The sequence below is a fragment of the Oncorhynchus mykiss genome, chromosome Y, assembly GCF_013265735.2.
Source record: "Oncorhynchus mykiss isolate Arlee chromosome Y, USDA_OmykA_1.1, whole genome shotgun sequence".
Classification (NCBI taxonomy): domain Eukaryota; kingdom Metazoa; phylum Chordata; class Actinopteri; order Salmoniformes; family Salmonidae; genus Oncorhynchus; species Oncorhynchus mykiss.
Window position 1 is genome coordinate 9,444,050 of NC_048593.1, and position 22,661 is coordinate 9,466,710.

Sequence of the window (22,661 nt, forward strand, 5' to 3'; positions counted from 1 at the left end):
ACTTGTGCAATTGATCTGTTTTATTAGGCAGTTATTTATACAAATGATTTAAACACTGTCCATTTGACATTTACATTGGTCATTCTAGTAGTAGGGTCCCTTTACACAACAAATAAAACAAGGTTTAAAGCAGTGAAGACAGATACAATGATTGATATTGATCCTGCAAATAGTCAGAAATTAACACTCCCACTTAAAAGGAGAAAAACTACTCACCCAATGTGCAACTCACATAAGCCGATCATGGCCTCACACACTTTTTCAAAACAACCCCACAATTCACCTTATGCACTACTTGGAATCAGAACTTACGCATCCTTGAAAACTAAAGAGTTTGTTTGTAGTCCTATAAATATTTCAATGAGCATTTGGTCTAAAAAGGAGACCTTGCAGTCACATAATCCATATGCAAGATTTCTTCAGACCAAAACCAGCCCCACGCAATAGAGGATAGAAGTAGATGTCTCTTTTATACTCACTGATATACAACTGATCAACAGTATTGATAAGGCAGCTAACAGAATGACAGAAAAAAAAAAACTCCCCAGATGCACATGACAAATTTAAGGTTTGGGAAAATACGTAAACTTAAATTCAAATGTAGCTTCTTGTGGGGGATGTGGGCCAAGAAAAGTGAAATAGAATTTTGAAACCAGAAAAAAATATTGATTTGTTTCCTTTATCAATACACATTGTCCGTGCACTGCATGTACTTGCTGCAAATCACCACTTACAAATGCCCCCGATCTTTCAATGGACATGTGTACAAAATTAGTTCAATCCTGCTAAAATGCACATCACTCAGTCAACATGCATTCAGATTTATGAACACATGTAGCCCATAACCTCAAGATAATTTTACAAATCTAACAAAATCAACTTTTGAATTCATTATAGGACAGTGGGTCTCATTTTGAGAGTGTGAGGGTAAACAATCATGTGCATAGAAATGATTAAAAAATAAAATTGATAATTTTAAAAAGCTGTAAAGGAATAAAATGGCATCGTAACGAAAAAAAAAAAAAAAAAAAACGAACCTTTCAGTCAGTAATAATTTCTCAATATAAATCTACAATTCCCATTTAAAGCACTGAAATCAAAATGCATATATTTTTAAATTCTTTATATTATGTAGGGGACAGACCAATCCAAACAGACAAACATTGAAATCTAGTCTTAATTCAATTTCACAAAAAAAAAAATAATTCTGATGAAGTAGTAACTCCCTTTTTCGCCTGACGCGATCGAGAGGGTAATTGCACTTCCTCAGTGAGTCAAACGGACATTGTTGGCATGACAACCCATGTTATGGTCAGTGCAGCTACCCCTGAAAGGCCTGTAGTGCAGTGTCCCGAATTTGCACAAGCATCTCAGACATCTACTATAGAGAAAGACGGAACTGTGCAAAAGTGCCTCGTTCCCCTCAGCCACCCTAAGTGCACCCCCCAAAACCTTACAGCTCTCCTTTCCGCACGCAGAAACGTGCGTTTGTTTTCTCTATAGAAAAAAAGCACAGCAACGCCCACTGAGCACAGTACAGCAAATTCTGTGCATCACTCAGACTTAGCACACACACATATACGCTGTTTGGAACGTGATCAAATAGGGGGGGAAATAGTCGTAGGCCAATAATAATGATCATGAAAATGTAAAACCACCTCTAAAATAGTATTCTGTCATGATTATAATGAAGTTGCTTGGTCATTGTCGTTCACCTTTTCCTAAAGCCCACCCGTGCTCTGACAACTCCCAAGTCAGTCAGGAGGGTTGCGAACTGAACCTGCATCATCAGTGCCTTGGAACAACCCTAGCAGTCTCACCCGCCTGCGGTAGGGATGAATCGAGCCATGAAATCGGTTGCATGCTTATTGCTTATAAAGACACTCAGAGGAAAAAAGGCTAACGTTGTTTTATTTGATTGCAAGCTATCGTGCAAGTAGTTTGATGAGATTGGCGCACATCTCAAAGAACTCTATGGTGTGGCTGCCGGGCCGCGGAACCGCAGTCATGGGTGCGAGGTCGCCTCCTGTTGAGTCAACGGAGGAGGTGAGCGAGGAGGCCAGGGAGCTCTCTGAGGCCTTAGTGGGAGGGAGAGATGTGGCAGGGGTAGCGTTCTCCTTAGCCCCCTCAGTTTGGGACCCCCCCTCTGCAGCAGCTGCAGCTTCATTCTTAAGGGCCGTGCGGTAGTTCCCCACTGAACCAGACTGGTGAGGAGTGGCAGTCCCAGATTTAGCCTCCAACATGTCATCTTCAGACAGAGAAAGACAGAAGAGAAAGAGAATGTTAAACATACTTCTGTGGTTACAGCCAAACACACAAAGGCCCTGAACACAGACCTGTGCCATGTCTAGTCACTTTACATTGCACAGCAGGGAAAAGCAACTTCTTTAGGCATTTTCCATTAATGGCAAAGTTGGCAGTAAAGACAACCACTCAGAAATGTCAGTTGAACCCCATACAGCGCTGTAAAGCGGAGACCTTGAGCTCAGACGTCATGTATAGCATGTTACTGTACAGCCACCGCTTTTCAATTTAGGCGCTCATCAATGACCAAATCGTCCGTTTTCAAACCGCATACGGGTTGTTAGAGTAAAGGGTTACGTCCAGGTTGACGTACTGTCTATGCTACGGAAGTCCAAGAGGTAGGTCCTGCCGTCCACCTGGTAGAGCTGAAGGCTCATCTTGGTCTGCATGCCCGTAACTGGGTTCTTCCTCTTCACACGCAGGTAGTACGGGTTCACCACCTGGGGAGGAGGATATGGAGATTAGTTACACATACTTTAAAATCACACAAGCTGGGTAAGATACACAATAGATGGAATACACAGCGTAAAATTACATTTTTCAACATGGCTTCTGTAGCTGCTTCAGTGGTCTGTATTTCAGAGATTTGCAACTAACTTTTGTTTAGTCATCAAAATTGTTGTGTATAATTTGTATACTTTGCTAAAGAATATTACCGAGAGCTCTTTCACCATTTCAGCAGTTCTAAAGTCTAGGCCGAACAGTGCTTTATGTTATGGGAGAGTATCGGAAATGCCTCGCCCACTACTGTGTACCCAAACACATTAAACCATCAATAGCTGCTTTCTATCCATCAGGGCAAGAGAAGGATAAACAGGAAACTGAACATTTCCTTCAGAAATTGCTCTCATTTCTCCAAGATGAATACAAAATGAGAGTCAGTCAGCTGATCTATTCTTCAGGTCTAAAGGTCATGCCATACCAGAAATAGAACCCAAGAGAAGAAACCGCAGCATTCCATTCTAGGTGATAGTAGAACTCAGACTGAGCCAGTAGTTTACACCACACAGAAAAAACAATATATATACAGCATCTTAATGTTTAAAGAACCAGGTTTTTACCCCTTTTTTGATCTTCCACCATTACAACTACTCTAAGATTAAGACCATAGATTTTTCAAGGTTTATTTGGGATTGGGCTACAGTGAATCCTCATGGGGAAAAAAAACAAAAAAAACATGTTTTAATGAAACGTAATCCATAGAATAGTACTTTGGAGGAAGGATTGTTGACACATTTGGATCTTTAAGGATAATTGAGAAATAATCAAAGTCAGCATATTTATGACATGTTGCTTTTACCCAGGTCTCCTTTAAGACAGTCTAGGTGCTACAATTGGGCTCGTGAAGCTAAAATTGGGCTCGTGAAGTTACCGCTTGCTCCATACGAGTAGTAATTTTATTTCAATAACCTTTTTTTTTTACATTACATTTATGATTTGAAAATATCATTTTTGATCAATATATTGACCATAATGTACTCTAAGGGTATATCAGTCACAGAGCGCCATTGTTAGCTTGTTTTAACTACGCTTATAGAAATGGTGGTCTGCCAGGTACTCAGCAGAAAGGTCTGATTTAACTATTATTAAAACAAGACCCAAATGGCAAATTTAAAGATTCAGAAACTGAGGCCCCTTACACTTCAATGTTGTGATGCAAAAACACTAGCGAAACGCATAGCACTCAAAATTATTATTATTATTTTTTTTTAACCAAGTATTGTTCATCCTGATCAGACAGGTTTTTAAAATGTTTATTATTTATTTATTTTTCTACATGGACGATACATTGGAGATAATATACGACAACTAATAGATCATGAAAGATATTAGAAGCCAGGCCTGGTATTTATATCAGATTTTGAAAAGGCCTTTGAAAGTAATGTATAGCAACCCCAGTTGTAAAACAGTAAATAGCGGTTACTTCTCAGAGTTTAGAATTGTCTAGAGGAGTTAAAGGCTGTCCGCTGTCATCGTTATGGCCATCAAAATGCTATTAAAACAAATCTGATCAAATAACAGGATCAGAAATCCAAGGCTTAAAAACAAAATGGTGTCCATGTATGCCGATGACTCAAGTTTTATATTAAGTCCGCAAGCTAGATCCCTGCAATGTCTTATTGAAGATCTAGATGACTTTTCTGGAGTAAAACAATTATGATACGTGCACAATATTATAAATTGGCTCTAATAAAAAAATTTAAAAAATCACATTACCTATAAAATGGGCTGACTGAAGTAGACATTGTTGGTATTCATATCACAAGATATAAATTAATATCATTAGAAAACTTGTAAAAATAGATACGATCCTGCAACCATGGAGAGGTAAATACCTGTCTATTTATGGAAAAATTGCCCTGATTAACTCCTTAGTCATATCATAGTTTACTCACTTATGGCATTGCCTACTCCTGAGGATTCATTTTTCAAATCATATGAGCCCCCACTAAACTAGAAAAGGTAAAGCATGCCCATCTATATAATGAATAGGGTGGGTTGAGATGAAATATAAAAGCACTAAATGGCTCTAAAAGCGTCACTTATTCAAAAGTTTTAATTGAACCCTGAAATGGTTCTCAAGTAGAATACTAGAAAAAGCTCATTCATTGTTTTAAAAAAAATGGCCTTTTTGCAGATTGTCATGTCTCATTTTCGATTAATTGAAAATCCTTCAAAAGTATCTATTTTAACAAGTATTGCAAAACTTGCTACAATTTCATCCCCCTGAAAATATAGACAAAAATATGGCTTAACTCAAATGTGTTGGTTAATAGAATAGCTGTATTTATGGCAAGTGTTTGAAACGGGTAAATTGTCTTTCATGGAGTTAACAGAATTGTACAGGAAGGTCTGCTCAATCCAAGATTATAATCAATTGATTACATCAATCAAGCATAAATAGGAATGTATACCAGTTTCATTTGAGGAACAGGATGTTGACAACTGTGCCATACAGATTGCAAAATAGCTGGGAAGAGATTTTATGTACCGATTCCACAGTATAGTGTGTATGAGTTGATATAAAACGACGCAAGAGTCAAGACTTCGTGCTTTTCAGCTAAAATTACATAGAACTCTTGCCACCAATTTAAAAAAATATATATTTTAGGCATACAATCATCGAAGTGCTGCAGATTTTGTAGTGAGGATAGAATCAATAGACCATTGATTTTGCCATTGCCCTCAAGTAGCCGCTTTCTGGTCTTAGGTTTAGTAATGGCTGAAAATGCATAACATTGATCTAAAGAAATAGCACTGTTGGGAGATCTGGAGAGACCGGGTCCATCAATTACTAATACTGCTGGTAAAAGTATTTATCTTCAACTCGCAATCTGTGGATTCTATTTGATTAGATAGATTGAAATTGTACATTAAACATCACAGCATAGTTGAAAGATATATGTTGCGTAGAAATCGGAAGAGGGTGGCCAGCAGAGATAGGTGCGAGGGAAGCTGAGATTTGGGATGTGGAATTGGAGACAAGTGAGAGTGACGCGGCTGGGCGGGGGATAGAATGACAGTCAAAGATAAAACTGAACAAAAATCAAGTTTGAACAACACTGAGGGGCAATGTTATTACAGCTAATGCCGGTTTGCCTGAGGCTGATGCCGTGCATATACACACACTCATAAATAGTGCCATACATGCACTCAACCATTCAGTTGGCCTTGCGTTTTCCTTTCTCTCTTTTCTTGGTTGTATTTAAAAACATTCTGTGTGTGTGTGTGTGGGGGGGGGGGGGGGGTCTTGGAGGGCTAGTGGTTGGATTGGGTCCCTGTTTTTGACCTTGTGGGCGATCTGCCGACGTGCCCTTGAGCAGGGCGTTGACCCTGGTTGCGAGTCTGTTAGATGACTAATGTGATGTAGCCGTTGAGCGGCTTCACTGCAAGTATATTGTATGTTTAAATATTTAATTTAAAAATATATATTTAAGAAGTTCCAGAGTGGGATCTCTGCTACTTTTAGAGTTATGATTAAAAAAATGTAAGCATTACCAACAGAGGGAAAAGAAAAGTGGATTCAATATAGGTAGCCTCTGCTGGTGATTTGCAACGATACAAGTAAAATGAGGGCTGTGACTAGTTGCATTGCCTACTAAGCCAATTTCTCAGAATAAAATGTGCCAGAACTTTAAAACTAGCAGGGATCCCACTCTGGAACTTTGATATGCCCTTGGAGTATATTTTCATCAAAATATTGAAATATGTCAAATATTCATGTTTTTCAATATTCATAAAATGTATACTCGTATAGAGAAAGCGGTAAAGCGTCATTTGAGAACATTTTTGCATTTAGAGATTAAGCACTATAGCGTCTTAAAGGAAGCCTGGGGTAAGCCAAAAATAAATATGCCAACTGATTATTTCTCAATTATGCTTTTAGATACAAATGTCATATACATGTCAACAATCCTTCCTCCAAAGGACTATTATATGGATACAATTGTGAAAAACAAAACTAATCACTGTCTTTTTGTCTGAGTTTGGTGTGGAATCACTATCTAGGCAAATCCCAATAAACCTCTGATCCACTTAAATAGGAGGGGCCACTTGACAGTTCTTTCTATTTCTACCGGACCTCTTTACCCACTCCTTTCCCTCCCACCACCCACCAACCTCATCCCCACTCTCTACAATTCTCCCTCCGTTGTTCAATCTCTCTATCCCCTCCCTCACCTTCCACTCGTAGTCGAGCTGCTTCATGGCACGGCACACCTCAGACATAATATCATTTGGCCTGCTCTGGCTCCTGATCCCCAGGTGCCACTTGGCCCGCCTCACCCCCTGGTGCTTCGACTTCAGGGGGTTCAGCTCGTCCAGCGTGTGTCTCGGCCGGGGAGAGGTCTCCCCCGCCAGGAAGGGCTGCATACGCTCCGGGTGGGGCTTAAGGCCGGCCGCGGCGGTCAGATGCTGGTCGTCCAGAAATGAGTCTGGGGGACTGGAGGCCAGGTAGAAGTCCTTGGCCTCGGACATAATGCGTCGGTTGTCGATGATGAGATGGTAGGCCACAGCCAGGGGGTCGTGGTGGTTGCGGCTGTACAGGCAAGTCAGGATCTCCTCCTCAGTGCACTCAAACTTCTCACACACCTCCTTCAGGGCCTCGTCATCGATCATGTTGTTGCTGTAGCATGGGTCTTCTGGAAACAGGTACTTGGGGAGCTCATCTTTGAACCATTCATCCTCTCTGTGGGGAGGGAAGACAGAGCATGTTCAAGGCAGTCTATTATTTCATAGGGACATTTGTTCTCTTAACAGGGCAGCTAGAAAATATATAGACCAGGAGGGGTGGGTTCACTTTGTTAACGCTGGGCTGGATCAAAAGCCTGCACAGAGGACAGGAGTTTGCCATCCCTGTGATCAGAGTTTAATGATGCATGTGGAGAAAAGTCAATTAAAAAAATATTTTTTTCTTTCTATTATTTTACTGCAAAGCATATAGAGGTGTTTAAATGCACTTTGTAGACAAAGTTGATCTCTTGCCACTCCTTACCGGATCTCTTTGATGGTGGCCCTCTTCATGGGATCCACCTGCAGCATGTGTTTGAGCAGGGCGGCGACAGAGGGGTTCAGGTACTGGGGCGTGAAGAAGATCCCGTCACAGATTTTCTTGAAGAGTGTTGGCACGTGGTCGTCGTCGAAGGGCAGTGTCCCACACAGCAGGGCATATAGGATCACCCCGCTGCTCCAGATGTCCACCTCAGGACCTGCATATAACCTGGGAAGACACAAGGGTCAAATCAAGCAAACATTTATTTAGGAATTCCTTTAAAACAGTTGCTGAAACGTAGTTTAGCATAACCAAGTCTAGACTCCAAAGAGCAGGCAGAAGCAGAGGACAATACTACCTGCACATAAACTAGGAAGGACACATCTAAGGGAGGGGAGAGGACAGAGCTGCTCAATGACATGAACCAAGGGAGTCTTAACATGGTGAATATTTAGTGACACCTAAGAACAGTAGGGTCTGCCAACAAAGCAAAACCGTGAAATTGAACAATCCTCTTTATTGAAATCTAAGAGCAGTTTTTGTATACATTAGCATATTCCCCATCACATCTGCCAGTTTCGGTGAGAAAAGAGAGGACAAGTGTACCTTCCAGAGATGACTTCAGGGGCAGCATAGTTCGGAGAACCACAGCTTGTCCTCAGAAACTCTCCGTCCGACATCATGTTTGACAAACCTTCAGAAAAGACCAGACAATATCACATAAGTGTTTTGTCCAATATAATGATAGGGTTTCATTTCAGACAATACCCTTTCCATCAGGGTTCCAGTAACTACAGTGGATGCATAACCACACCAGCCTAGTACAGATAGGTGTGGCTCGATCTGGAGGTGTAAATCAGGTACAGGTGTAGAAAGGTGCTGGTCGTGTGAGGTTGACAGACTTACCAAAGTCGGCGATCTTGGCGTTCATCTGTGCGTCCAGCAGGACGTTCTCAGGTTTCAGGTCCCTGTGCACCACCATGTGTCTGTGGCAGTAGTCTACTGCTGAGATGATCTGCTGGAACAGACGACGGCTCTCCTTCTCCTCCAGCTGGAGTCACAGTGGCAAACGCACGAAACGTAGACACAGCAACACACGCGAGGTGAGAAATGTCCTTTTAAGCTGTCCAGTCAGTCCATTTCAGTATTGTAACCACTCTGGATATTTGGTCAATGTCTTTGCTTGAATGTTTTAGTGGCCTTAAAAACCCATTGGAAAGAATGCAGTGCAGCGATAGAGCTTTGTGATTTCTGTTGTGTATAGAGGGGTGGTCCATACATGAGGCAGGTGCTAACATAACTATTATTGACATAACCATTACACTTCCCAACTCTCCTAACCACAGATACACTACATGACCAAAAGTGTGTGGACAAACCTTCAAATTAGTGGATTCGGGTATATTTCAAACACATCCGTTGCTGACAGGTGTATAAAATTGAGTACACAGCAATGCAATCTCAATAGACAAACATTAGCAGTAGAAATCTAATCATTCTGTTTAAAATGGATACATTTTTTTTGCTAACATATGATTGGGGTCCCTGGGTCAACGGTTTGCCTGAGAGGGGGTCCCTGGGCAAGGAAAGGTTGAAAACCCCTGAGCTAAGTTAATACGATTCAGGTGAGCACAAGACTACTCACAATCCCAAACCACTGTGTATTTCAACAAACAGGCGTACTAATGTAGAATACCACTGTTTTTGGGGGGGGGGGGGGGGGGGGGGGGGTTGAACAAAAAAAACAGGTCTATAATTTTCCCAAAACCTGCATACGCTAGAGGAAATAACGTTTCTCTTCCCCTTACCTTTCCGTTTTTGCAGATGTAGTCAAAGAGCTCTCCTCCGGACACGTACTCCATCACCATGAAGATGTCTGTTGGGGTGCTGATCACCTGGTACCTACAGTCCCATAGGAAAATCACAAAAGTTCAAAAAAATAAATAAATAGGATAGCCATGATTGGACCAAGAGATTTCCATAACTATGCCACCCACCTGACCAAGAGAAAACTCTGGGCACTACTGTTTAACACTAGAGAAAATGGTCAAGGATCACCAAACTTCTCAGAGGGATGACAAACCCACAGAATTATATATAAGCTTAACCACAGCAATAAAAAGCAGGCAACTTGCTATATAAAGTCTAAGATTGAGAGGTAGCACTTTCAGGACAGATTCAACTTCTGAGGCATTTATTGATCCTAAGCATAGAGGCAGACATTTTGCAGGAAGACTCCTTAGTGGGCCATTCAATAGCTGGTCGGTGTAAGGGAGACTGGCCATGGAACCCTTCAACTGGCTAAACATAGGCCTACTTCCCTAGAGCAAACATCCATGTGCAAAACGCAACTATTCTTCATTCCTGTGCCACAAGGTTATCAACACAAGTGTCGTACAAGCTCGTTGCCTGAGCTCCGTCTCAAACCGCAGCACAGCAGCCAAGGAAAGGAAGCAAGCATGTGAAGTGCAACGTTAAACCAGTCCCACCGCAGCTTCAGAAAACTCACATTCTACTGGCCTCTACAAACAAGACATCAGTAAATAAAGGGCAAATTGCAACTTCACTCATTCTTCTGTAGCCTCGTGTCATTTTCAAATCGGACTCCAGGGGGTGAGTGTAAAAAGAAAGTTTGCTAAGTGGGTAAATACAGGTCTAGTCACAAGGGATCAGGTGCCCGGAAATGCCCCAACTAAGCCTACGCAATGATACTCGGTGGCGCTCACAGGTCAAGAAGACTATTGTACGGGGATTTTTCATTCAGTCAATAGATGTAGGCCTAGTTTAAAAAAATAAGAGAAGAATCCAGAAACAAAGGAGAGACCTGACCCTTCCTTATCAATGAGCTAAATCATGAAAACACTGGATTTATGCTGCCCTTACTCTGACAGAGGTCAAGCGGGGAAAAAAATTGAGAGGTCAGGGGATGGACAGGTTGAGAGAGCGAGAACACGGAAGTGGGTGGGAGAGAGATTGAGGAGAAAAAAAGTGCGCATCAGTGAAGCAGAAACAAAAGGGAAAGAATGATGCACACTATAAAACCCACCATTAGAAGCCCTAAAATAGCCCTCTGGGTGGCATTAATGTGGCAGTGGTGGGATTACGTAGGGGTCCAAATGATGGAGCGAGCTGTATAATCTAGGATTTACAGTTTAATGATGCCTGAAAAGCTGGAGGTTCTGGACTTAAAGGTTTAAAATAAAATAAAAAACATTAACTAGGCAAGTCAGCTAAGAACAAATTCTTATTTACAATGACAGCCTGAGAACAGTGGGATAACTGCCTTGTTCAGGCGCAGAACGACTTGTCAGCTCGGGGAGTCGATCTAGCAACCTTTCGGTTACTGGCCCAACGCTCTAACCACTAGGCCACCTGCCGCCCCTCCAAAGATGTGTGAACGTGTCAAGCACCTGAGGTTCTAGACTTACAGCTTGTGGGGATGCCTAAAAAGCTGGGGGTTCTTACAGCTTAATGATGTGGGGATGCCCGAAGCACCCGAGGAGTGCTTCTCAGCTTAATGTAGGCTGCGTTTACACAGGCAGCACAACTCTGATCTTTGTTTTCACTAGTTGGTCTTTTGACCAATCACATCAGATCTTTTCAAATCGGATCTTTTTCAGAGCTGATGTTTTTGGTCAAAAGACCAATTTGTGAAAAAATATCTGAATTGATCTGCCTGTGTGTACACAGCCTTAGAGCTTAATGATGCAGGGATGCCTGAAGCAGCTGAGGTTGTAGACTTACAGCTTAATGATGCAGGGATGCCTGAAGCAGCTGAGGTTATAGACTTACAGCTTAATGATGCAGGGATGCCTGAAGCAGCTGAGGTTATAGACTTACAGCTTAATGGTGCAGGGATGCCTGAAGCAGCTGAGGTTATAGACTTACAGCTTAATGGTGCAGGGATGCCTGAAGCAGCTGAGGTTATAGACTTACAGCTTAATTATGTGAGGATGCCTGAAGAGCTTGAGGTTTTGGATCTCTCTACGTATCTTCCCCACCACATCCAGACTGCGGATCTTCTGTCTGTTCAGGATCTTCACAGCCACCTGGTGTTTGGTCAGCTCATGCTGACCCACTACAGGAGAGAGAGAGCAAGAGAGGGCAGGAGGGAGGAGAGGTTAGGAAATATTGTAACAAGAATCCAGTCATAACGAGCTTAGCAGATCCCAGCTAACACAAAGACAAGCAAATCAGCATTGATGACTGACTTACTTGCAGTGAAAGAACACTAGCATGGCATTTTACCATTGAATCAAATCAATTCATTATCCATCATGACTGACAGGCCTACATCTGCAATGTGCTGTTTAGAACCAAAGGTGATACAAATTACACCACCACCGAGTCGCCTGTGAGCAGTACACAAACTAAATTGGGGTTAACATTTCCTTCTACACGGCTTATAGGCCTACATCCACACACGGCTCATTGCAAAACGCAAGCAAATATAGGCCTAACTAAAAATTGGTCAGAAGAAGAACAGGTGAAAAATGTACTGAACTATACAGAGAGGGAGGACTGTAGAAGGGGTTGTACAAATTACTTCTATTGATTTAACTGTTATGTTGGTAAAGCATTAACCCAGCAGCCAGTCATTTAGAACATAATAGATCATGGAATAAATGGTCCAATGTCCAGCATGTTCTAAACTGGGAGGAAATAGGAATTAACAGCTATATAGTCTAGTTGGTGGCTTGATATGGAGTTTTGTTCTCAAATCCCAAGCCAAGGAAGACAAAAGGGAAATGTACATTTTCTAGTTTGAAATAGACTTAATATTAGGGCCTAACTGGGATATACAAGTCAGTTTGGTCCTCTTGACTATCATAATTTTAGGTGATATGCCATTAGAAAAGATGGTATTTTGACCGTGTCGACTGAAAGCAACCTAGGGACAATGGCTAATGTGTCAACACAAATGGAAAGTGTTGGAGATATGCGTCTGTCCTCAATAATTCAGCCAGGCCCAAGATAGTTTGCATAAATGCATGTATGGCATGGGGCGAGCACGGCTAGATGGTCAGTGTGTAACTGGGCAGCTCACGTTAGTTAACTGAATAAACAGGTTTCCTGGTTGAGAAACCATTAATGTTGTATTGCCTTGGCTAGCAATTTGAGCTAAGATTATACTAGTTTGCCAACTGCGGTTAGCCAGCAAGCGAGTAAACTTGGTTACCTAAAGCTCTGGGTAACTCGACCACATAACTAACGTTAGCTGGCTAGCAAGCTAACTAGATTGAACACATGACAGCACTATCGGTTGATCGATCAAAGGTAGACCGCCTAGTACGCTAACTTAGCTGTTTGATTCTAGAGCCTGGCTGAGCTAACGACGTTGACGAACCTAGCAAAGCAAGCTAGCTAAAAGACGTTAGAGGCCAATAAGTGTTAGCACACGGCTGGCTAGCTAACAGGGAAACGTCCCCATCCTCTCTCGCGGGTAACTGCCGGTGGCAACTCGCTAAGAAAGGCCATAACGGTTACCTTTAACTTTCCCGAACGTCCCCACTCCAAGTGTGTCTCCAAGAATATAATGTCCGATTTTCACTCTTCCTTCATGTTTCTGTTTATCCGTCGTCGCCATCTTTCCCGCAGTGGCCTAGCCTATCTGCTGCTGCGGGCAGGCGGAGCAGACTAGCTGGAGCGAGCAAGAAAATGCGAAACAGCGTGAAAAAATACTCTTCCGGTCTTCTTCTTCTTCTTCGGTAAGGTTTGATATGTTACATTACCGCCCCCAACTGAACTATAGTATAGATCAATTACACCGTGTGATACAAAATGGGAAAGGGTAACAGGAAAACATAACAAAATATAGAAAATAAAATATAGATATATTTGTATTACCCTATACTCATTAAAACCCATCATCTTATTCCACTACTTTAACCCTATCTGATCCGACCTCAGGCTAACTGGACACTACCGCTCAACACAGGCTGTAACTCTTCTCAAATCTCCTACCCCCAAGGACTTCTCTGCAGCTGCCTCCACAACATCTATTTTCTGTGATTGCTATGAACACTAAGAAGCCAAACGTACTGAAGCATTAATCACTCATTGGCCTATCCCTCTGTGCTGGCACATATCTGCTATTCACAGGGATCCTCTCAAAATCCCTCATCCTTGATCCACCCGCTACTTTCTTCACTGCCTTGGCATACGACAACTTCTGCACTACTCTGACTCTAGCCACAAGTCCACTACAGGTTACCTTCACTGATTCAACTCCTTTCCCAACCACCCTGAAACCACACATGGATCCGGTAAAAGGCAAGGATCCACTTTCTCCAAAAATGTCACTCCTACTGGACCAGATTATTCTGTATCACGTCCATCGATGCCATGCTTGGGCTCCGAGCTCTTCACACCCCACCTTTCACCTCATTTAACTCGCCCTTATCCACTTCACCTCCAGAACTCAACCCATCTCCACTTTTATCGGCATCTTCCTCAAATTGAAATAAAAAATCTGCTTTCCTCATTCTCTTCAACCTCTTCATCATATTTTTTTCCACTCCTTTCCTCAGAAATCCTCCTTTCTGCGTCCCTGTCCCAATATTCATCTTCTCCCAACTTTGCTTGCTGCCCACCGGTGGCATCCCGGCGTAATTCCATCTCAAAACGCCCCACCCTGTCTGTCTTTCTCCCCGCGGCATTAGTCCACGATCGTGACTCCTGGCCCCTGCAATGTAGCCGATTGTAAAAAGGTTGTTTAAAATCGTAAAACATATTCTCCCTCATCATTTGTGTGACGATCACTGGCCAATAATCAGTCTGACTCATGTGCATAATACTTTTCAGCCACCAGATGACAGTCAAACTTACTGTCTGAGTTGAATAAAAATGTGAAATAGTACCAGTTCAACCATTGTTGTGTGTCCCCAGTAGATGTCAGCATATTTCCAGGGAGGAGAGGGAGCCCTGGAAGGGGGAGTATTTAGCACAGAATAAAGGTCACAGCCACGCCACACACAAAAGCCCCAGGCTGGACTAACAGTGAACGTTTCATGCATAATTTCCTTTCCAAACAGGGGATACGTCTCAAATTGCAACCTATTCCCTACATAGTGCACTACTTTTGACCAGAGCCCTATGGGAATAGGGTGACATTTAGAACATCTAGCCTACACGAGAGAATGAAGCACAATTGCTTGTACAGCTATTCACCTAGTCAGTACTAGGGAATGGAATTTCATGGAAATCAGCAGCAGACCGATAGAAATCCTGGAAATAAATCCCAATCCTGGCTCATCAGAGTCTGTGATTTCTGCGATTACTGTAACATGATATCTGAATCATCCCATTGGTGTCACAATTTAAAGGGATGAATGATGGACGAAGTTGAAAAGAAAGCAGAGGAGTGTGAACCCAGGGAGAAATAAAAGGCAGAGAATGTACACTGAGTGTACAAAACATTTAGTCAGGGCAGGGACTCCACAATGTTTCAAAAGTGTTCCACAGTGATGCTGGGCCATGTTGACTCCAATGCTTCCCACAGTTGTGTTAAGTTGGCTGGTGGACCATTCTTGATACACACGGGACAATGTTGAGTGTGAAAAATGTCAGCAGCGCCACAAACCGGTGCGCCAGGCGCCTACTACCATAACCCGTTCAAAGGCGCTTAAATATTTTGTCTTGCCAATTCCCCCTCTGAATGGCACACATTCACAATCCATGTCTCAATTGTCTCAAGGCTCAAAAATAAGTATCTAACCTGTCTCCCCTTTTTCATCTACATTTCTTGAAGTGGATTTAACAAGTGACATAAATAAGAGATCACAACTTTCACCTGGATTCACCTGGTCAGTCTATGTCATGGAAAGAGCAGGTGTCCTTAATGTTTTCCACACTCAGTGTACATGTGAGGCAGTCTTTTCACTGTTCGGAAGAGGAGAGGAGGCTCTTTAATCTCAATGCTCTCTCTATCATGCCGAATAGATGTTGTGCTTTGAAGCTCATTAGGACCGACCCAGGATTAGAGACCTCAGAGAGAGAAAAAAAGAAAGAGTAGAAAGAGAGAGAGAGAGGGGTTGAAGAGGGAGCGGTGCTGTTGAAAGCCTGGATGGATAGAATGAACCAAGAGAAAGATCAAATATAACGAGGGGGGGGGGGGGGGGGGGGGTTGTTGGGAGCGCCGGGTGTTACATGATCACCTAACAGCAGGGTACCTGCCACAGGGAATCAGATCAGGCTACAACATTTATGTTTTAAATGGTTTGGTCTGTCTAGACTGGGTCAATCAGTGAAGACCTGTGGCGAAACGCTGCTGGAAAAAAATTGCAGTAGTCGCAATAGACAGTTACCTATATGATCAATCAGGCTACTACTCTCACACAGGCCTATATAATGCAGCTATAAGATGTAGCTGTTGGAGACGCACCTTTTGGAGGATAGATACGGATACTAGCTTATCAACTTTTCCCGTTGGATAGCGGTCAGGAAACATGGACAAAGTGAAGCACTTAACAAGAGCACCAGGGCTAGAGTCAGCCTGTCGAGTAGTAGGGCATTTTGTTTTGAGTGAATGCCAGATGCCAGTCCTAACTTGTAACTCAGTAGGACTTTGTCCGCTGTCGTTGCACAGGCCTCTGGCATTAGTGACAGGTCTTCACATAGAGCACTGATGATTGTTTTAATTACACAAGTGCTTAACTGTGCTTATTGTCCCGTCAGATTCCCTCCTCAGTGTGCTGTGCTCATTAGTGTATTCCCTCCGTATCGCCTCTAATCTTCCTCCCCGCCATCTCCCCTTCCCCAGCAGGACGTTACTTTCCTAGCACTCCCACAAAAACAAATACACACAATGACACACACATACACTGACACACAATATAGTAAGGCTTCGGGGTTTGTGTGTTTTACGAACCAGTGAAGTCAGAGAACTCTGTCGCCAGGCTTTTGTGAACATGTGGAAAGTGTCCATGTCGAGAAGAGATTGGTTTGCAATGTGCATGTTCATTTGACTAAGTGGCTGAGCAACTAGGCCTATTGACACGTTTAGCTGTGTGTGTGAAATGGGTTTATAGCCCTTTGTACTTCCATGTGTCTTTGCTGGTAGCTGTGAAAGGGGCTCAGTGCTGTTGCCTGGTGTTTTACACATGCTGAAAGGCTGTATAGCCTGAGGTATCTGCGTCTATATTTCCTCTACTGTATGTGTCATAATCAGACACTGGTAGTGGGCTTCCACCATGGAGCACCAGCTCATTCCCTTGAGGCAATGCATAACATAAGAAAACACATGTATACATGTGTGGAACAGCATTATAGTGCCTGTGACTAATATTTCTCTACATTAATTACTGTAACATGGAATTTAAATCATAAAGTACACTGTAAATGGGATTAAATTAAGTTTATGGTTTAAAATGAAGCAATAACTGTATATAAAAAAAAAGAAGAAAAACAGGAAAGCTGGTTTCAGTGTTTGATTGAACAGTTTCTTCACTCTGTCAAACAACTACTCATACAACAAACTACTCAATAACAAATATGCCAGTGTAACAGAAATAACTTTAATTCCTTTGGTGTTTGCAAAACAAAAATGTGCATTGTCCGGGTGGTTAAATGAAAATACCACTAAAAAGACCTCTACCCAACACACTGGGAATGAAAATGCATAACTGACCTTCCATTAAAAAAATGTAAAGCTAATGAATTAAAATACTACGGTTACTATTATATTCCGTGTTAAGTGTGAGATCGAGAAAAAAACGAAAGATAGAAAAGCAGCGCTGAGGCACAGATTAGAGAATTTACGTGACAAACAAATGAACCCGGCCTGAGATGGGGAATGACTGAGAAGTAAGAAGAGGAAGAAGTACAGAATAAGACGAGATGAAAATATATATTTTTTAAAGAACAAGATAATAGCAAAACATAGCAGGATTGGAGATAATACCATTTGAAATGGGACAGGTACATCACATTTTACAAAGACGAGATAGAAATTCGGAAGTCAAGAGGTGCCACTATGGAGACTAGGATAGTCAGGCCGGGAAATGTGGGACACTGGCATGAGCTGCGTATCTAATATCACTTCATAGATGTATTCAGATCTCCAGTATCAATGCAGTATCTGATAGCCTAGACCTAGGGGTAAACTACCAAACAAGAAACGCCTTACCCTAATATACACATGAATAAACACCTTTAAAACCATCTTACAATAACCTACAACACAACTTAATTGTCTGGTTCAGGAGGGAGAATAAAGACCAACTCTAAACCTCCTCCACCATCCTCTACTCTTCTCTCTGACTTCCATCCACATGCTACTTTAGGCACTTGGAAAGAATGTGATTTAATCATAATTCATACTAACAGGCTTAGAATCTTCAGTGTGTGCACGTACCGTAAAACCAATCTTTCCTGAATCCTAAAATCAACTCACGCACCCCGCACCTTTAGGTTGAGAAAGTCAGTGTCGATCTACAACACCGGATCTAGAGTCATATCATACTCTGACCTAATACCCCCCGACCCCCTTCCTAATCCCAACTACAGTAACCCATCTCTAGTCTGAAAGAATGGGGTTGGACCATAATCTCTCAAACCTGACCTAGTGAGACGATGACCAAGCAGAGTCTGCATGGCACTAATCCAACATGCGGGACGATGTTGACAACTGTGTGTAAAGGTGTTAAAAATAACTGTGCTCTTATTATTACGTGTGCTTTAAAATCACCAGCATGCTACTTTAACACGATTAAAAATATAATATCTGAAAGAGAAACTAGAACATTTTGTGGTGGTGGTGGTGGTGAAATAGGGGAGAGGGAGGGGTGGAAAATAAGATGAAGTATTTGGGTTAGTTTCCCTAAAACGGGTCACAGCTAACAAGCTCCCCAAACCTCTTAACTACAACCACACTGAATTCATTACATCTGTCAAATGGTTAAACGCCACATTGAAATCATGATAAAACAGGCCTAATGATAAATTCACTAGTATCCATACACAGATTGCTGTAGAACATGTGAGTTGTTGACACACAATCTTCTCATTAACACATACATACAAAACAGTCACCTCTGTTAGTTTGATCCCCAGCAAACACAACAACAATTTGCTCATATTCACAAAACGACTCAATTCCACAGTTATCGCCAGGGGTTACAAGTGATCACGCTAATTAAAAATACTTATTTCTCATCGCCATAATCAATATAAATATATACAGGTATGTACTGGTCATAAAAAAAAGCTAATCTGCCTTAACGTCTTCACAGCAAATATATATAGTTAAGAGATTGCTCCTCCCTATTTTTTCCCACATGTTTTGAACAGAGGAGGATACACACACCACCCCCCCCTTCTGGGACGCATCTGCGTCCTGAGGTGGGGAGTTGATAAGGCTATGTACACAAGTCCCTGGCTGAGTGCAGGGGCCTAGGATGGTGAAATGGTCGAGGTCGGGTCCCTATGACCCCTCTGTAGTCTAGAGGCTCTGGATGTCCTGGGTCTATGGCAGGCTGGCTATGTCCCGTTTGGGTGGAGGCCCGTCAGGCTTACAGCTGGCCCCATTAGCCTTGTCCTCGAAGATCATCACCCTGGGGGGGAGAAAAACAGAGAGAGAGAGAGGTCAGTGGTGGACTGCAAAACAAACTCAAAGCTATGGCAGTCTCCCATAGCCTTCAGAAAGTATTCACACCCCTTGACTTTTTTCACATACTGTAGTGTTACAGCCTGAATTTACAATTTAGAAATGTTTACAACTTAGTTAAAAATGAAAAGGTGAAATGTATGAGTAATAAGCATTCAACCCTTTTGTTATGTCAAGCCTAAATAAGTTCAGGAGTACAAATGTGCTTAACAAGTCACATAATAAGTTGCATGGACTCACTCTGTGTGCAATAATAGTGTTTAACATGCTTTTAAAACCACTACCCCCATCTCTGTACCCCACATATACAATTATCTTAAAGTTCACTCAGTTGAGCAGTGCATTTCAAGCACAGATTCAAGCAAAAAGACCAGGGAGGTTTTTCCAGTGGTTTGCAAAGAAGGGCACCTATTGGTAGATGGGTAAAAAAACAAAACAGACATTAAATATCCCTTTGAGCATGGTGCAGTTATTAATTGCACTTTGGATAGTGTAACAATATACCCAGTCACTACAAAGATACAGGTACCCTTCCTAACTCAGTTGCCGGAGAAGAAGGAAACCGCTCAGGGATTTCAACATGAAGCCATGGTGATTTTAAAACAATTACAGAGTTTATTGGCTGTGATATGAGATAACTGAGAATGAATCACCAACACTGTAGTTACTCCACAATACTAACATAGGCCTAAAATGACAGAGCGAAAAGAATGAAGCCTGTACAGAATGAAAATATTCCAAAACATGTATCCTGTTTGCAACAAGGCACTAAAGCAGTGGTCACCAACCAATTGATCGTGATCGACTGGTCGATCTTCAAGGCATTCCAAGTCGATCACAAAACATTTCAGTTGAAAAACCAACGATAAAGGCTTTGGCAACGATAAAGGCTTTGCGCTCCTAGTCAAGTGTATCGATTGTCCTGCATTTCTAATTATTATTAGCAGCTCATCGTGTATATTTTAATTGAGACCTTCTCTGGTCCCAGGAACAACATGAATTTGTGCATGACTGAGGCAGATACGGTGCGACTCGAGTTTCGCCATCAGGTGGAAGACGGTGTCCCCTCTCTCTGGTCCGTTTCAACTGATGAAAGTAAGGAAAGAGCAGGGAACATGAGAGGCGGACCCTCTGCTTGCTCTCTCCCTCCTTCCGCTAAGAGTAATGCCGTGTTCAAAACAAATCTCAGACTTCTGACTTCAGTGCGTTGAAGACAACCGGGAATCCAAGTTGGAAACTCCGGTTGGAAACCTCCAAGTTGGAAACTCCGGTATGTTTCTAGACCACCGACGTTCCGACCTGAAGACCACTGATGATATGATTTGACCTAGTTTTTTCCCCCCAGAGTTCTCAGTTGTCTTGAAAGCACCATTACCATGTGACCACCATTTTCGCTCATGCAGCGCAACACAATCAGGCTGCTGATTGTGGCCTGTGGAATATTGTCCCACTCCTCTTCAATGGCTGTGCAAAGTTGCTAGATATTGGCGGGAACTGGAACACGCTGTCATACACATCGATCCAGAGTAGAGGTCGACCGATTAATTGGAATGGCCGATTAATTAGGGCCGATTTCAAGTTTTCATAACAATTGGAAATCGGTATTTTTGGGCGCCGATTTTGCCAATGTTTTTTTTTTTTATACACCTTTATTTAATCTTTATTTAACTAGGCAAGTCAGTTAAGAACACATTCTTATTTTCAATGACGGCCTAGGAACGAGGCAGAACGACAGATTTTTACTTTGTCAGCTCGGGGGATCCAATCTTGCAACCTTACAGTTAACTAGTCCAACGCTCTAACCACCTGCCTCACGAGGAGCCCGCCTGTTACGCGAATGCAGTAAGCCAAGGTAAGTTGCTAGCTAGCATTAAATTTATCTTATAAAAAACAATCAATCAACGACTGCCGTTGCACCAATGTGTACTTAACCATGAACATCAATGTCTTTCTTAAAATCAATACACAAGTATATATTTTTAAACCTGCATATTTAGCTAAAATAAATCCAGCTTAGCAGGCAATAATAACCAGGTGAAATTGTGTCACTTCTCTAGCGTTCATTGCACGCAGAGGCAGGGTATATGCAACAGTTTTGGCTGCCTGGCTCTATGCAAACTAATTTGCCAGAATTTTACGTATTATGACATAACATTAAAGGTTGTGCAATGTAACAGGAATATTTAGACTCATGGATGCCACCCGTTAGATAAAATACAGAATGGAATAAATGTTTTGTTTTCGAGGTGATAGTTTCCAGATTTGACCTAAGGCTCGTATTTCTGTGTGTTTATTATAGTTAAGTCTATGATTTGATATTTGATAGAGCAGTCTGACTGAGGGGTGGTAGGCAGCAGCAGGCTCGTAATAGTCAAAGGTATATGGTTTAGAGAGAAATAGACGACGCGTTATAATTCCTGTAACAACTTGCGGCCGAACTTGAAAGGGGTTCCTTCATTATTTTACCGTTCATGTCTTCCATACAGAATGTATTGATCTACTTCAAATAAGGTCTGTGTTTCGTGCAGGCTTAAACCGCCTTGGCGTTTTGATACCCGTGTAAATCTCACTAGGATAAGGTCACGTTTGTCCAAATATTTTCATAAATCCACTCTACAAAAAAAATGATCTTCACTTATATTTAGCGAATATTGATCAGAGTTACCGTGTCCTATGGATATCTACGCAGTTATAAAATTGGCAAGGTGGTGTAAGTCTACACGAAACACAGACCTTATTTTAAGTGAATCTAAAAATATCCTATGGAATAAATACATTTTCAGATTTTGCTAGAAGGTGTCATGGGAATTATGACTCGCACTTTGGTAGTCAATTCTTACCATGTCCATTATTAAAATAGGATTTCCTGCATATATAAATGACCATTTTTGTTTTCAACATTCATCACAGGTAACTTAAACTCTATTTTTATTCAAACAGTTGAGAGTATTTGTCTCTTAAGCAGACTCTTCAGTATCATTGTCACTTCAGAGCTGTGTGTGTGTGTTTTACAGATGGCAGAGAAAAGCAGAGCACCAGTGTGGGACTATTACATGGAATTGGCACCAGGGAAAGCAAGGTGTCTTATTTGTGCTAAAGATGTAAGCATGGGGTCAGCAACGGCTAAATAAAAAAATACCACCAACCTGTGGAATCACCTTAAGAACACCTATCCAAAAGCCCATATGTATTATATTAAGTTAAAATAAAAGTGTTCATTGTTCATTCAGTATTTTTGGAATTGTCATTATTATAAAAATG

General features: G+C 41.9%; 2 protein-coding genes across 2 annotated transcripts in view; both read right to left on the reverse strand.

Annotated features, from left to right (window-relative positions):
* Nucleotides 1-13,470, reverse strand: LOC100653467 (5'-AMP-activated protein kinase catalytic subunit alpha-1). Its single transcript, XM_021590586.2, has 9 exons — nt 13,283-13,470; nt 11,732-11,873; nt 9,604-9,697; nt 8,702-8,846; nt 8,402-8,489; nt 7,799-8,023; nt 6,985-7,492; nt 2,618-2,744; nt 1-2,248 (listed from the first exon to the last, which is right to left on the reverse strand). Exons 1-9 carry the CDS (start codon nt 13,380-13,382, stop codon nt 1,926-1,928), a joined length of 1,752 nt encoding a protein of 583 aa, XP_021446261.1. The 5' UTR covers nt 13,383-13,470; the 3' UTR covers nt 1-1,925.
* A 3,818-nt stretch (nt 13,471-17,288) lies between these two features.
* Nucleotides 17,289-22,661, reverse strand: part of aif1l (allograft inflammatory factor 1-like) — a 40,082-nt gene continuing 34,709 nt past the window's right edge. Inside the window, exon 6 of the mRNA XM_036967797.1 lies at nt 17,289-19,347. Within this exon, the coding sequence (XP_036823692.1) occupies nt 19,260-19,347 (88 nt within the window). The 3' untranslated portion in view covers nt 17,289-19,259. The remainder of the gene's footprint in view (nt 19,348-22,661) is intronic.

Coding starts and splice junctions, on each gene's coding strand:
- LOC100653467 (XM_021590586.2), bottom strand. CDS start 13,382: ATGGCGACGACGGATAAACAGAAACATGAAGGAAGAGTGAAAATCGGA. Junction 11,874..13,282: donor GACGTTCGGGAAAGTTAAAG/GTAACCGTTATG, acceptor TCTCTCCTGTAG/TGGGTCAGCATGAGCTGACC. Junction 8,024..8,401: donor CCTGAAGTCATCTCTGGAAG/GTACACTTGTCC, acceptor GTGTCTTCCCAG/GTTATATGCAGGTCCTGAGG.